Source organism: Pseudorca crassidens, chromosome 1 (genome assembly GCF_039906515.1).
Source record: "Pseudorca crassidens isolate mPseCra1 chromosome 1, mPseCra1.hap1, whole genome shotgun sequence".
Classification (NCBI taxonomy): domain Eukaryota; kingdom Metazoa; phylum Chordata; class Mammalia; order Artiodactyla; family Delphinidae; genus Pseudorca; species Pseudorca crassidens.
The window spans coordinates 106,364,269-106,379,290 of NC_090296.1; the positions used below are offsets into that span (position 1 = coordinate 106,364,269).

Below are 15,022 nucleotides of genomic sequence, written 5' to 3' on the forward strand. Positions count from 1 at the left end.
CACCAGCCTCCTGGAGACCAGTGTTCTAAGCTACTCAGTCCCATCCCTGCCTCCAGTTTCTTCTCAAATTCTCCCCCTCCTTCATCTCATCTTTGTGTTGCATAGACTTCTGGAAAGCAAGGAGGGAAGAGGTGCGAAGGCACTCAACCATGATTTCAGGGGCTTTTAAACACCTATTTAGAAGAGAAACTCGAGTTTGATTTGGAAAGTTCAATATATATTAATCAAAGCCATTGAGAGCAATTTTAGGTCAGCTAGCCTTCATTTAAAGAGAAAAGTGGAAAACAAAATATTGAACACCAAAAAAAAAAAGATTTCTTTCTCTCGCTCCTTAGTGAAACTCAGTTTCCAGCGAACTCATAAATTATGTCTTAATAGGTACAATTTAATGAAAAATATTCCTTGTTGTCTTAAGTGCCCAGTGCATAGTAAGGGCTTTAAAATGCCTACGTTTTCATATTTCTGTTGTAAAACCCAAAACACAAAGTAGCTTTCTGTCAAAGCTTTATTTGCTGCCTCTGCTATTGTTTCCCCCAAGGGAACTGCCCCTTTATGGATTAATAAAAGGTTAACAATAGCCTTAATGTGGCTAGGAAATGGCTGAATTTTCATTCTGGGGTTGAAATTATTTGTGTTCTTAAAAACCCATTGTTTCCTAGTGCTCAACTAAATAAAATACCTCACTTCTTTTTGAAAGGGAGGATATGAGAGCCTGTTTTTGAAACCAGAGGGTTCATCTTTATCAATATTTCTGAATTTTATGGGCTTTCAGGATAGTGTCACCAGAGACTATTTCTGTTCTGTGGCATCTGCACAGGAGTTGGCACAGATTGCCATCTGGCTCCTGCCCCTGGCACTCCACTAAATTACCTGGTCAGGCCACTGAAGAGCCCTGAATTGACAAATCTTGCGGATTCCTCTGTGCCAGGTGAAGGTGACACTGACTCCTTGAAATCCGTCGTCCTCTGGTTCCCTGTGTCATCCATCTGTGTAGTGATAGTTCTGTGCCTGGCCTGAGTGAGCTGCTGAGGTCATGAAGATAAGCAAGATATGGTTTTCACGCTTCATGAAATTATAACTAGCAGAGAATGTATATAGACCAGTGGGTGCAATGAGATGCTTCCAGTAGTGTGTCACAAGCCTCTGTGACAGTCATTTTCAAGGGGAGGAAAGCATGGAAGAAATATTGAATCTCTTGGGGAGAGACATGTGAAGTTTAACATTCCCCCCAAGCTTCTAATACACCCTATTAAGAAGTTGTCTCCCAACCATAGTTGAAAATCACTTCAGGGTAATGGGAGGTATTACTGATGGGAAAGTTTAGCAAAAGTGAACCTTGTGTAAGCAGAAAATTGAGAAGTGCTGCTCAAGGAAACAGAGCACACAGAAAGGAATGATTGATAATTTCTATCACTGCTGCAGGGAATTGGGGAGACTGTCACAGACGAGGTGATGTTTGGTTTGAATCTTGGAATATAGGCAGGAATTCATCAGATCAACTTGATGAGGGAAGCATTCAAGGCAGAGGGGACAGGTGAGGATGGCAGAGCTGAGAGGCAGTGTGTAAATGAGAGCTGTGTTTCTTAGCAAGGCCAGGCAGGAGATATAACAGTAGAAGGTGGAGGCCTTTACACCCTGCAGAGGAGTTTAGACTCCATCCAGGAAGCAAGGGGGAGACTTTGGAAAGTTTTAAGAACAGTAATATGGACTTCCCTGGTGGCACAGTGGTTAAGAATCTGCCTGCCAATGCAGGAGACACGGGTTCGAGCCCTGGTCCGGGAAGATCCCACATGCCATGGAGCAGCTAAACCTGTGCGCCACAACTACTGCGCCTGTGCTCTAGAGCCCATGAGCCACAACTACTGAAGCCCACGTGCCTAGAGCCCATGCTCCACAAGAGAAGCCACCGCAATGAGAAGCCCACGCACCGCAAAGAAGAGTAGCCCCCGCTCACCACAGCTAGAGAAGGCCTGCGTGTAGCAAGGAAGACCAACGCAGCCAAAAATAATAAATTTGTTAAAAGAAAAGAGAACAGTAATATGCTCCGATTGTCCTTTTAGGAAAACATCTGTGACTGCAAAATGGATATGGGCTAAACCTGCAAGTAATGTAAATCATTTCTGCCCATTATAGTCAAGTGGCCTACCAAACTGTAAGGGAGGCTAGGAAAGGTAGTTATGTGTCTAGGCAGAAAAAGAAATGGGATATTTTCTCCATCTTAGTCACCAAATCCCATTAATTCTGCCTCCCAAATATCATCTCAACCTTTCCGTGCTTCTTCATCTACAGTGCTACTTTCAGAGTTTGAGTTCTCATGGTCTCTCTCACCTCCTAAATAGCAAAACTCTCCTAATTCACCTCCTGCCTCCAGACTAACGCCTCTGCAATCAACCAACCCTCAGCGGTGCCAAGGGATCTTGCTAGAATAAAAATAGGAACATATCCTGCCCCTCCTTAAAAACCTTTAGTGGCTCGCTGTCCCCTTCTGAACCCCTTAGCAGGGCACACAGGGCCCTGCTTCCCCACCCCGACCTCATCTTCTGCCACTTCATCATGAACTCTTTGCTTCAGTCCTGCCAAGCGTGTCTCCTTTCCACACCATGGCCTCTGTGTTCACCCTTCTTTGCCTTTGCCCGTACTGTCCATCTGCCTGGAATTCCCATCTCCTCCTCACCCACCTGAGGAATGCCTAGGCATCCTTCAGGAGTCACCTTCCCTGGGCCAGTTTCCTCCCAGTGAAGCTAACTTGTTCTGCTATCACTTTGCCCATATGTTCGCTCTTGTATTGCTCAGGGTCCTGGCAGAAAGGGAAACAGAAGAGACTTTAAATGAAGGGACTGTAAAAATTTGAGGGCTGCTTTTAGGGAAATAAAAAATGGACACTGGCTTGCTCTGGAGCTATTTCCAGCCTGGGCCTGAAGAGGTGGGGAGAGAAAGCTGGTAGAAGAGATGAAGGGGTGAGCTGGAGCATGGCCTTTGCTAAAGGAATGTAGCCAACTACCAAGCTGCAGACTGATGAGAGGGAACAGATGTCCTGTCCTCCCTGTCCTCCATTCTCTCATCCCTTGATCTCCCAATTGGTCCAAACCAACCGGAAGGTAAAGGCTGAGGGAGCCCACTGATGCTGACCTTCAGGTAAGCTTCCCAGGGCACAGGGTGGGGTGGAGAAAGGGGGATGGATCTGAACAGGCAAATGCAGAGTATCCAGTATAGCTTTTTATGTCTTTATGTATTACCTAACACATTGCAACTGTTTAAATACATATCTTTCCTGCCTAATTGTGAGTTCCTTGAATGCATTTTTTTTTTTATTTTTCTGAATCATGGATACCTAGTATAACCTTTAAAAGTTGCTAAAAATAATGGCTGGCTCCAGGTAGGGGGATCAATATGGTGGAGGAAACTCACCTTCTCCCACAAAAACACTATAAATACACCTACAAGTGGAACGAGTCACAAACATCTACTAAATAATGAAAGAAGACCTCAGACTTCTGAAAGGGCTAGAAAACCTCCACATAACCAGGTAGGACAAAAGGAAAAAGGAAAAGAAAGCACTGGGATGGGGCCTGCGTCCAGGAAGGCAGCTGTGAAGAAGGAAAGGTTCCCACACCTGTTCCTCACAGCAGGGGGACCAGCCTGGACGGGCAGGGGGAGCTTCAGAGCCTAGGAGGAGAGCACAGTAACAAGTTTATGGGAGGCAAAAGAGAGAGTAACCTGCACAGAAGGTTGGCACTGCCACCCTGTGCTCCCCAGCCTGAGACACTCGTCGGTCAGTGTGGGCAGGGGCTGGGTGCTATAGCTCAGGCTCTGGAGGTCAGACCCAGGGAGAGGACCAGGGTTGGCTGTGTAGAAACAGCCTGAAGAGGCTGGACTGTGGCAACTGAGGGTGTATTCGGAAGAAGCCTGGGCCTGCCAGAGGCAAAGTGCCATTACTGGGGGACACATAGGGAGAGGGTGGGACCACCACAAGAGCTTCTTTCCCTGTCAGCACTCCCAGGCAACAGGACACTACCTATAGGAGCTCCAGGGGCAGGCCATAATGATCAAGGGACCAATCCAAGAGGAAGACGTAATTGTAAATATATATGCACCCAACACAGGAGCACCTCAATATATAAGGCAAGAATCTCAATATAGAAGGGAAATACAGCCATAAAAGGAGAAATCAACAGTACCACACTAATAGTAGGGGACTTTAACACCCAACTTTCATCAGTGGACAGATCATCCAGACAGAAAATCAATAAGGAAACACAAGCTTTAAATGCCACAACAGACTAGATAGACTTAATTGATATTTATAGGACATCCATCCAAAAGCAGCAGAATATACTTTCTTAAGTGTACATGGAACATTCTCTGGGACTGATCACATGCTGGGCCACAAAGCGAGCCTCAGTAAATTTAAGAAAATTGAAATCATATCAAGCATCTTTTCTGACCACAACACTGTAAGATTAGAAATGAATTACAGGGAAAAAAAGGTAAAAACACAAACACATGAAGGCTAAACAATATGTTACTAAACAACCAATGGATCACTGAAGAAATAAAAAATACCTACAGACAAATTACAATGAAAACACGACTATCCAAAACCTATGGGATGCAGCAAAAGGAGTTCTAAGAGGGAAGTTTATAGCAACACAATCTTCTTAACTTAGGAAATAAGAAAATTCTCAAACTACCTAACCTTACACCTAAAGCAACTACAGAAAGAAGAAAACCCAAAGTTAGTAGAAGGAAAGAAATCATAAAGATCAGAGCAGAAATAAATAGAGATGAAGAAAACAATAGAAAAGATCAATGAAACTAAAAGCTGGTTCTTTGAAAAGATAAACAAAATTGATAAACCTTTAGCCAGAGTCATCAAGTAAAAAAGGGAGAGGGCTCAAATCAATAAAATTAGAAATGAAAAAGAAGACACCATGGAAAGGATACAAAGAGATCATAAGAGACATACAGAGGATCATAAGAGACTACTACAAACAGCTATACGTCAATAAAATGGACACCCTAGAAAAAATGGACAAGTTCTTAGAAACATACAACGTTCCGAAACTGAACCAAGAAGAAACAGAAAATACAGACCAGTCACAAGTACTGAAATTATGGCTTCACAGGTGAATTCCATCAAATATTTAGAGAAGAGCTAACACCTACCTTCTGAAACTCTTCCAAAAAACTGTAGAGGAAGGAACACTGCCAAGGTCATTCTATGAGGCCACCATCACCCTGAAACCAGACAAAAAAAGAAAATTATAGGGCAATTATCACTGATGAACATAAATGCAAAAATCAACAAAAATACTAGTAAGCCGAACCCAACAACACATTAAAAGGATCATACACCATGATCAGGTGGGGTTTATCCCAGTGATGCAAGGATTCCTCAATATCCGCAAATCAATCAGTGTGATACACATTAACAAAATGAAGAATAAAAACCATATGATCATTTCAATAGATGCAGAAAAAGCTTTTGACAAAATTCAACACCCATTTACAATAAAAACTTTCCAGAAACTGGGCATAGAGGGAACCTACCTCAACATAATAAAGGCCATATATGACAAACCCAGGGCTAACATCATTCTCAATGGTGCAAAGTTCCCTCTGAGATCAGGAACAAAGCAAGGATGTCCACTCTTGCCACTTTTATTCAGTATGGTTTTGGAAGTCCTAGCCATGGCAGTCAGAGAAGAAAAAGAAATAAAAGGAATCCAAGTTGGAAAAGAAGTAAAACTGTCACTGTCTGCAGATGACATGATACTATATATAGAAAATTGTAAAGATGCCACCAGAAAACTACTAGAGATCATCAATGAATTTGGTAAAGTTGCAGGATACAAAATTAATACACAGAAATCTCTTGCATTCCTATACACTAACAACAAAAGATCGGAAAGAGAAATTAACACATTATTGACCAGGGGATTTTTTTTTTTTTTTTTTTTTGCAGTACGTGGGCCTCTCACTGTTGTGGCCTCTGCCGTTGCAGAGCACAGGCTCCGGATGCGCAGGCTCAGCGGCCATGGCTCATGGGCCTAGTCGCTCTGCAGCATGTGGGATCTTCCCAGACCGGGACACGAACCCATGTCCCCTGCATCGGCAGGCGGACTCTCAACCACTGCGCCACCAGGGAAGCCCGGATTTTTGTAGAAACTAACACCTGTGGCCGTAATATGCCTCCAGTCAAAATGTGTTAAGGAAACAATCTCATTTACCATAGTATCGAAAAAGAAAAAAAAAAATGAAATAAACCTGCCTGAGGAGAACAAAGACCTGTACTCTTAAAACTGTAAGATGCTGATGAAAGAAATAGAAGATGACACAAACACATAGAAAGAGATACCATGTTCTTGGATTGGAAGAATCAATATTATCAAAATGACTATACTACCCAAGGCAACCTACAGATTCAATGCAATCCCTATCAAATTTCCAATGGCATTTTTCACAGAGTTAGATCAAAATATTTTTAAATTTGTATGGAAATACAAAAGACTCCAAATAGCCAAAGCAATCCTGAGAAAGAAAAATGGAGCTGGAGGAATCAGGCTCCTTGACTTCAGACTATACTACAAAGCTACAGTAATCAAAACAGTATGGTACTGGTGCAAAGCAGAAATATAGATCAATGAAACAGGACAGAAAGCCCAGAAATAAACCCACGCACATACGGTCAACGTATGACAAAGCAGGCAAGAATATACAATGGATTCAATAAGTGGTGCTGGGAGAACTGGACAGCTACATGTGAAGGAATGAAATTAGATCATTCTTTAACACCATACACAAAAATAAACTCAAAATGGATCAAAGACTTAAATGTAAGGCCGGACACTATAAAACTCTTAGAGGAAAACATAGGCAACACTCTTTGAACATAAATCGCAGCAATAACTTTTTGGATCCACCTCCTAGGGAACATATATCTCAACATAATAAAAGCCATTTATGACAAACCCACAGCCAATATAATACTCAACAGTGAAAAGCAAAAAGCCTTCCTACTAAATTCAGGAACAAGAAAAGGATGCCCACTCTCACCACTTCTATTCAACATAGTATTGGAAGTCCTAGCCACAGCAATCAGACAAGGAAAAAAAAAAGGTATCCAAATTGGAAGAGGTGAAATTGTCACTGTTTGCAGATGACATGATACTATATATATAAAACCCTAAGGACTCCACACAAAAATCACTAGATCAAATAAATGAATTAAGCAAAGTAGCAAAATACAAGATTAACATCCAAAAATCAGTTGCATTTCTTTACACTAACAATGAAATATCAGAAAGGGAATGTAAAAAAAAATACCTTTTAAAATACCACCAAAAAAAATACTTCAGAGTAAACCTGACCAAGGAGGTGAAAGACTTACACGCTATCAACTACAAAACATTAATGAATTAAAAAGGATCCAAAGAAATGGAAAGATACCCCATACTCTTGGATTGGAAGAATTAATATTGTTAAAATGGCAATACTACCCAAAGCGATCTACAGATTTAATGCGATCCCTATCAAAATACCCATGACATTTTTCACAGAACTAGAACAATCAAAACTTTATATGGAACCATAAAAGACCCAGAATTGCCAAAGCAATCCTGAGGGAAAAAACAAAAGGAGGCATACCTCTCCCAGAGTTCAAACAATACTACAGAGCCACAGTAATCAAAACAATGTGGTATTGGTACAAAAACAGACATATGGATCAATGGACCAGAATAGAGAGCCCAGAAATAAACCTAGACACCTACAGGCAATTAATCTTCAACAAAGGAGACAAGAATATAAAATAGTAATAAGTCTCTTTAACATGTGGTGCTGGGAAAGTTGGACAGCTGCATGTAAGTCCGTGAAGTTAGAACACACCCTCACACCACGCAAAAAATAAACTCAAAATGGCTTAAAGACTTAAACATAAAACATGACACCATAAAACTTCTAGAACTTGACACCATAACACTTCTAAAACTTCTAGAATTTATTCTCTGACATAAATCATACCAATGTTTTCCTAGGTCAGTCTCCCAAGGCAACAGAAATAAAAATAAACAAACGGGACCATATCAAACTTACAAGCTTTTGCACAGCAAAGGAACCCATATAAAAATGAAAAGACAACCTACAGAATGGGAGAAAATATTTACAAATGATGCAATAGACAAGGGCTTAGTCTCCAAAATATACAAACTGCTTATACAACTCAACAACAAAAACACAAACAACCCAATCGAAAAATGGGCCAAAGACCTTAATAGACATTTCTCCAAAGAAGACGTATGGATGGCCAGTAGACACATGAAAAGATGTTCAACACCACTAATTATTAGAGAAATGCAAATCAAAACTACAATGAGGTACCAACTCACACCAGTCAGAATGGCAGTCATTAAAAAGTCTAGAAATAAATGCTGGAGAGGATGTAGAGAAAAGGGAACCCTCCTACACTGCTGGTGGGAATGTAAGTTGGTACAGCCACTATGGAAAACAGTATGGAGATTCCTCAGAAAACTAAAAATAGAATTACCTTGTCATCTAGCAGTCCCACTCCTGGGAATGTACCCAAACAAAACTATAATTCAGAAAGATACATGCGCCCCTATGTTCACAGCAGCACTGTTGACAATAGCTAAAACATGGAAACAACCTAATGTCCACCGACAGATGAATGGATAAAGAAGATGTGGTACATATATACAATGGAGTACTACTCAGCCATAAAAAAGAACGAAATAATGCCATTTGCATCAACATGGATGCAACTAGAGATTATCATACTAAGTAAGTCAGAAAGGGAAAGACAAATACCATATAATATCACTGATATGTGGAATCTAAAATATGGCACAAATGAACCTATCTACAAAACAGAAACAGGCTCGCAGACACAGAGAACAGACTTGTGGTTGCCAAGGGGGAGGGCATTGGGGGAGGGAAGGACTGGGAGTTTGGGATTAACAGATGTAAACTATTATAGATAGGATGGATAAACAAGGTCCTAATGTATATAACACAGGGAACTATATCCAATCTCCTATGATAAACCATAATGGAAAAGAATATAAAAAAAGAATGCCTGTATGTGTATAACTGAGTCACTTTTGCTGAACAGCAGAGATTGGCATCATATTGTAAATCAACTATACTTAAATAAAAAAATAAAATTAAAAAATAAAAACAAAAATAAACAAATGAGACCGAATTAAACTTAAAAGCTTCTGCACAGCAAAGGAAACCATAAATGAAACGAAAAGACAACCCACAAAATGGGAGAAAATATTTGCAAACAAAGTGACTGACAGGGATTAATTTCCAAAATATACAAACAGCTCATGCAGCTCTATGTGAAAAAACAACAACAACAAAAACCAAACAACCCAATCCAAAAATGGGCAGAAGACCTAAGTAGACATTTCTCCAAAGGAGACATACAGATGGCCAAAAAGCACATGAAAAGATGCTCAACATCACTAATTATCAGAGATATGCAAATCAAAACTACAGTAAGGTATCACCTACCACCGGTCAGAATGGCCATCATCAAAAAGTCTACAAACAGTTAAGTGCTGGAGAGGGTGTGGAGAAAAGGGAACCCTCCTACACTGTTGGTGGGAATGTAAATTGGTACAACCACTATGGAGAACAGTATGGAGGTTCCTTAAAAAACTAAAAATAGAACTACCATATGATCCAGCAATCCCATTCCTTGGCATATATCTGGAGAAAGACACAATTAGAAAATATTCATGCACCCCAATGTTCATTACAGCACTATTTACAACAGCCTAGACATGGAAGCAACCTAAATGTCCATTGACAGAGGAATGGATAAAGAAGATGTGGTACATATATACAATGGAATATTACTCAGCCATAAAAAAGAATAAAATAATGCCATTTGCAGCAACATGGATGAACCTAGAGATTATCACACTAAGTGAAGTAAGTCAGACTGAGAAAAATAAATATCATATGGTATGACTCATGTGGAATCTATTTTTTGAAAATGATACAGATGAACTTATTTACAAAACAGAAACAGACTTACAGGTATTGAAAACTTATGGTTATCAAAGGGGAAATGTGGGCAGGAGGGATAAATCAGGAGTTTGGGATTAATATACATACGCTACTATATATAAGATAAATAACCAAGGACCTACTGTATAGCCCAGAGAACTGTACTCAATATTCTGTGATAACCTATATGAGAAAAGAATCTGAAAAAGAATGAATATATGTATATCTGAATCACTCTGCTGTACACCTGAAACTAACACAACATTGCAAATCAAGTACACTCCAATAAAACTTTTTAAAGAAATTGCTAAAAATAATGGTCCCTCATATTTTTCTTTTTTAAATAAGTTTTACTGAGATGTAATCCACATAGCATAGAATTCATCCTTTTAGAATGTGCAATTCAATAGTTTTTAGTATATTTACAAAGTTGTGCAACCAGCATCACTTATCTAATTTTAGAAAATTTCCCTCACCCCAGAAAGAAACCCTGTACCCCTTAGCAGTCAAACTCCATCCCCTCCTTCTCCTAGGCCCTGGCAACCACTAATGTACTTTTTTTTTTATTGGAGTATAATTGCTTACAATGGTGTGTTAGTTTCTGCTTTATAACAAAGTGCATCAGCTATACATATACATATATCCCCATATCGCCTCCCTCTTGCGTCTCCCTCCCACCCTCCTTATCCCACCCCTCTAGGTGGTCACAAAGCACCGAGCTGATCTCCCTGTGCTATGTGGCTGCTTCCCACTAGCTATCTATTTTATATTTGGTAGTGTATATATGTCCACGCCACTCTCTAACTTCGTCCCACCTTACCTTTCCCCCTCCCCGTGTCCTCAAGTCCATTCTCTACATCTGCGTTTTTATTCCTGTCCTGCCTCTAGGTTCTTCAGAATCTTTTTTTTTTTTTTTTGATTCTATATATATATGTTAGCATATGGTATTTGTTTTTCTGACTTACTTCACTCTGTATGACAGACTCTGGGTCTATCCACCTCACTACAAATAACTCAATTTTGTTTCTTTTTATGGCTGAGTAATATTCCATTGTATATATGTGCCACATCTTCTTTATCCATTCATCTGTCAGTGGACACTTAGGTTGCTTCCATGTCCTGGTTATTGTAAATAGAGCTGCAGTGAACATTGTGGTACATGACTCTTTTTGAATTATGGTTTTCTCTCCCTCCCTCATAATATTTAAATGAAATATTCAACTACATTACTGCAGTCTATTTTTAAGTGTTGAAAAGGATTTCCTAGAGTTATCTTACCACGTGAAGCATACGGTAAGTTTTGTTTCATATTCCTGACTGCATTTTCTCATTTCTCAGCCAAACAGGTAGGACTCGTGAGATCGCAGTGGCTTCCAGGAATTATACCCCATACACACGAGTCCTGGAGTTAACCATGAAGAAAACTCTGACTTAAGCACTTGGAGACGTGCACTTTTCACTGATGGACAAAGGCCCTGGAACCCTGTGGCTTGAAGTCTGGAAAGGGTGACTGTTGCTTCGTCCTATACACTGTTTAAGCTGCAGTGGAAACTGCTGAGGTTCTGATCCACTTCTTAAACATGAAGGAAAGTGGAGGGGGAGGGGGAAGGCAGGAGAGAGAGGTTTCAAGGTCATATTTCAAACACCCAACCAGTGTATGTACCCTGCTGTACTGGGCCGTCATTAGCTTTCCATGCGGACACTGAGTCCTATCAGGAGAATTTCCTCACTATTTTCTGTTTTACTAGACTTCGGCTGGGAGGAAATAAGGCATTACCTTGAAATTTCATGTTACTTATTGCCAGGATCATTTGTTACAGCATGAAGGTTTTATTTACCCGTAGAAGTATTAGAGGCGGTGTTTCTCTGCTACAGGGAAGCCTGTCCGCAGGAGTGCAGGCACATGGGGAAATGTGACGCTGGGAAGGAAGGGGCAGGTGCCGAGGACCTGTGCAGGGGTGTGGGAGCCTCGGCTGCAGCCGGTTCTTATGTGGGCAGACACGCTTCATTCTGACGTGCTAACCCCTTGGTTTACTTTGTGCCTTATGCCTTTAAGGGGCCAGCTGAAATCACTGTATTTATTCAACCTGTGATTTATTTTTTCTTTCTTTCTCACTTTAACTGAAAGAGAATTTTATATGTTGTGGAAATTTAATCACTTAATGTTTTTGATATTAATTGGTGTTTTTGTTAAAGGAATGAGTGATTTGTTCAAGCATGCTCTACTTTGATATTATAACCTATGTCACATGTTTAATAAATGCCATATATTTTGTTCTACTGATGCTATCATTGTGTGTCATCCATGACTGTGTAGAAGGGGTAGAGAACAGAATCGGGTTTTGGACTGTCCAGGTCAGGGCACCATAATCTTTCAATCAGTACAGTCCTTAGAATCATTTATAAACCATAAGAGAAGGTGTGTGTGTGTGTGTGTGTGTGTGTGTGTGTGTGTGTGTGTGTGTCTTTAAACCCTGAGAAGGGGTGTGTGTGTGTGTGTGTGTGTGTGTGTGTGTGTGTGTCTTTAAACCCTGAGAAGGGGTGTGTGTGTGTGTGTGTGTGTGTGTGTGTGTCTTTAAACCCTGAGAAGGGGTGTGTGTGTGTGTGTGTGTGTGTGTGTGTGTCTTTAAACCCTGAGAAGGGGGGTGTGTGTGTGTGTGTGTGTGTGTGTCTTTAAACCCTGAAATTTATCTAGTTAACCTACCTTCTAGAAACACTAAGATGCATTCATGTTTATAAAATTAAAAAAATCATTTTTACTTAAAAAAAAAAAAAAATCATGCTCCCTTGTGCCCAAACTCTCTACCCCTTACTCCCCCGCTTAAAAAAAAAGCCAAAGAAAGAAAGCAAAGCAACTCAGTTGAGTAAATCACCACAAGTCAGGACAGTGTCAAGAGGAAAACGCATATTTTGAAACCAAATTTTTATTTAAATTGTGGTTGTGGGACCTTGGGCATGTCATCAAAGCTCTCTGAATATCAACTTCATGTTCTAAAAACTTGGGATAATCACACCTACCCGGTGCTCGCTTCGGCAGCACATATACTAAAATTGGACCAATGCAGAGAAGATTAGCATGGCCCCTGAGCAAGGATGACACGCAAATTCATGAAGCACTCCATATTTTTTCCACAAAGTAAACTTAAAATGGCTTAAGGACTTAAACGTAAGACATGACACCATAAAACTTCTAGACGTGAACACAGGCAAAACATTCTCCAACATAAATCGTACCAATGTTTTCTTAGATCAGTCTCCCAAGGCAATAGAAATAAAAATAAACAAATGGGACCTAACCAAACTTACAAGCTTTTGCACAGCAAAGGAAACCATAAAAAAAACCCAAAAAGACAACTTACAGTATGGGAGAAAATATTTGCAAACAATGTGACCATTAAGGGCTTAATTTCCAAAATACACAAACAGCTCATACAACTCAATAACAAAAAAACAAACAACCCAATCCAAAAATGGGCAGAAGACCTAAATAGACATTTCTCCAAAGAAGAAACACAGATAACCAATAGGCACTTGAAAAGATGCTCAACATCACCAATTATTAGAGAAATGCAAATCAAAACTACAATGAGGTACCAACTCACACCAGTCAGAATAGCCATCGTTAAAAATTCTACAAGTAACAAATGCTGGAGAGGGTGTGGAGAAAGGGAACCCTCCTACATTGTTGGTGGGAATGAAAGTTGCTGCAGCCACTATGGAAAATGGTGTGGAGATTCCTCAGAAAACTAAAAATAGAGTTACCATATGATCCAGCAATCCTATTCCTGGCCATATATCTGGACAAAACTATAATTCAAAAAGAAACATGCACCTCTATGTTCATAGCAGCACTATTCACAATAGCCAAAACATGGAAACGACCTAGGTGTCTATCAATAGATGGATAAAGAAGATACGGTACATATATACAATGGATTACTACTACTCAGTCATAAAAAAGAATGAAATAATGCCATTTGCAGCAACACGGATGCAACTGGAGATTATCACACTGAGTGAAGTAAGTTAGAAAGAGAAAGACAAATACCATATGATATCACTTACATGTGGAATCTAAAACATGACACAAATGAACCTATGAAACAGAATCTCGGACATAGAGAAGAGACTGGTGGTTGCCAAGGGGGAGGGCGTTGGGGGAGGGATGGAGTGGCAGGTTGGGGTTAGCAGATGTAAGCTTTTATACATAGAATGCACAAACAACAAGGTCCTACTGTATAGCACAGAGAACTATATTCAATATCCTACGATAAACCATAATGGAAAAGAATATATATATCTGTAACTGAATCACTTTGCTGTACAGCAGTAATTAACACAACACTGTAAATCAACTACACTTCAACTCAAAAAAGGAAAATCACGCCTGATAGGCCAATGTGAGTGCCAACTGAGGTAGGTCACGCAGAGGCCTGGCCTGGGGATGGACGCAGAGGAGGGTGCTGCCATTCTGAGGTGTGTTTTAAAGCACTGTTGACTCCTGGCTACCTTCACTCTTTGAGCTGCTCTAGCATGAGAAACCGTTTCCTAGCGCAGCCCCAAGGAGGAGCATTTCAGGAAAAGGCAGGCCTTGGGACCAGGAGGTAGGGAAGCAGGACTCAGAGTGGCAGAAGGTATGGCAACCCCTGGGCCCCTGGAGAAGCTGGTGTGGAAACAGCTTCTAAATGAAACATGGCATAAAGAATGTCGGTTTTAATACAACAAAGACTGTTCTGCAAGCACTCCACATCACCGCCCCCGTCCCGTTTTTTCTTTTCTTAAAACAGTCAAAAAAGGGAAAAAAATTCGTGATTTTAAATTCAAAGGATGCCAGGGATCATTCCATAGCATTAAAGGTGTCCCTGGGCCCTTTATACTTTTATATATACCTTCAACATGTGGAGAATTTTAAAGATTATTTGAACTATTTAAAAAGACCACTGAAGAGACTTCCTCAGTGGTACAGACTTGAAACTGAAAAAAA

General features: G+C 40.3%; 1 protein-coding gene, 1 long non-coding RNA gene and 1 other non-coding gene across 11 annotated transcripts in view; 2 read left to right on the forward strand and 1 right to left on the reverse strand.

The window, feature by feature from the left end:
* MYZAP (myocardial zonula adherens protein) overlaps positions 1-12,318 on the forward strand; it is a 137,342-nt gene extending 125,024 nt beyond the window's left edge. For all 4 annotated transcript variants that reach the window (XM_067748156.1, XM_067748148.1, XM_067748128.1 and 1 more), the window contains one exon: positions 11,377-12,318. In XM_067748156.1, coding sequence (XP_067604257.1) covers positions 11,377-11,473 — 97 coding nt within the window. In that variant the 3' untranslated portion in view covers positions 11,474-12,318. The remainder of the gene's footprint in view (positions 1-11,376) is intronic.
* Positions 1-15,022, reverse strand: part of LOC137229922 (uncharacterized) — a 75,337-nt gene that overhangs the window by 39,333 nt on the left and 20,982 nt on the right. For all 6 annotated transcript variants that reach the window (XR_010945917.1, XR_010945923.1, XR_010945920.1 and 3 more), the window contains exon 2: positions 5,167-5,238. This is a non-coding gene — a long non-coding RNA (uncharacterized lncRNA). The remainder of the gene's footprint in view (positions 1-5,166; positions 5,239-15,022) is intronic.
* On the forward strand, positions 13,060-13,166 carry LOC137208221 (U6 spliceosomal RNA). Its single transcript, XR_010935543.1, has one exon. It is a non-coding gene; the product is annotated as a U6 spliceosomal RNA (small nuclear RNA).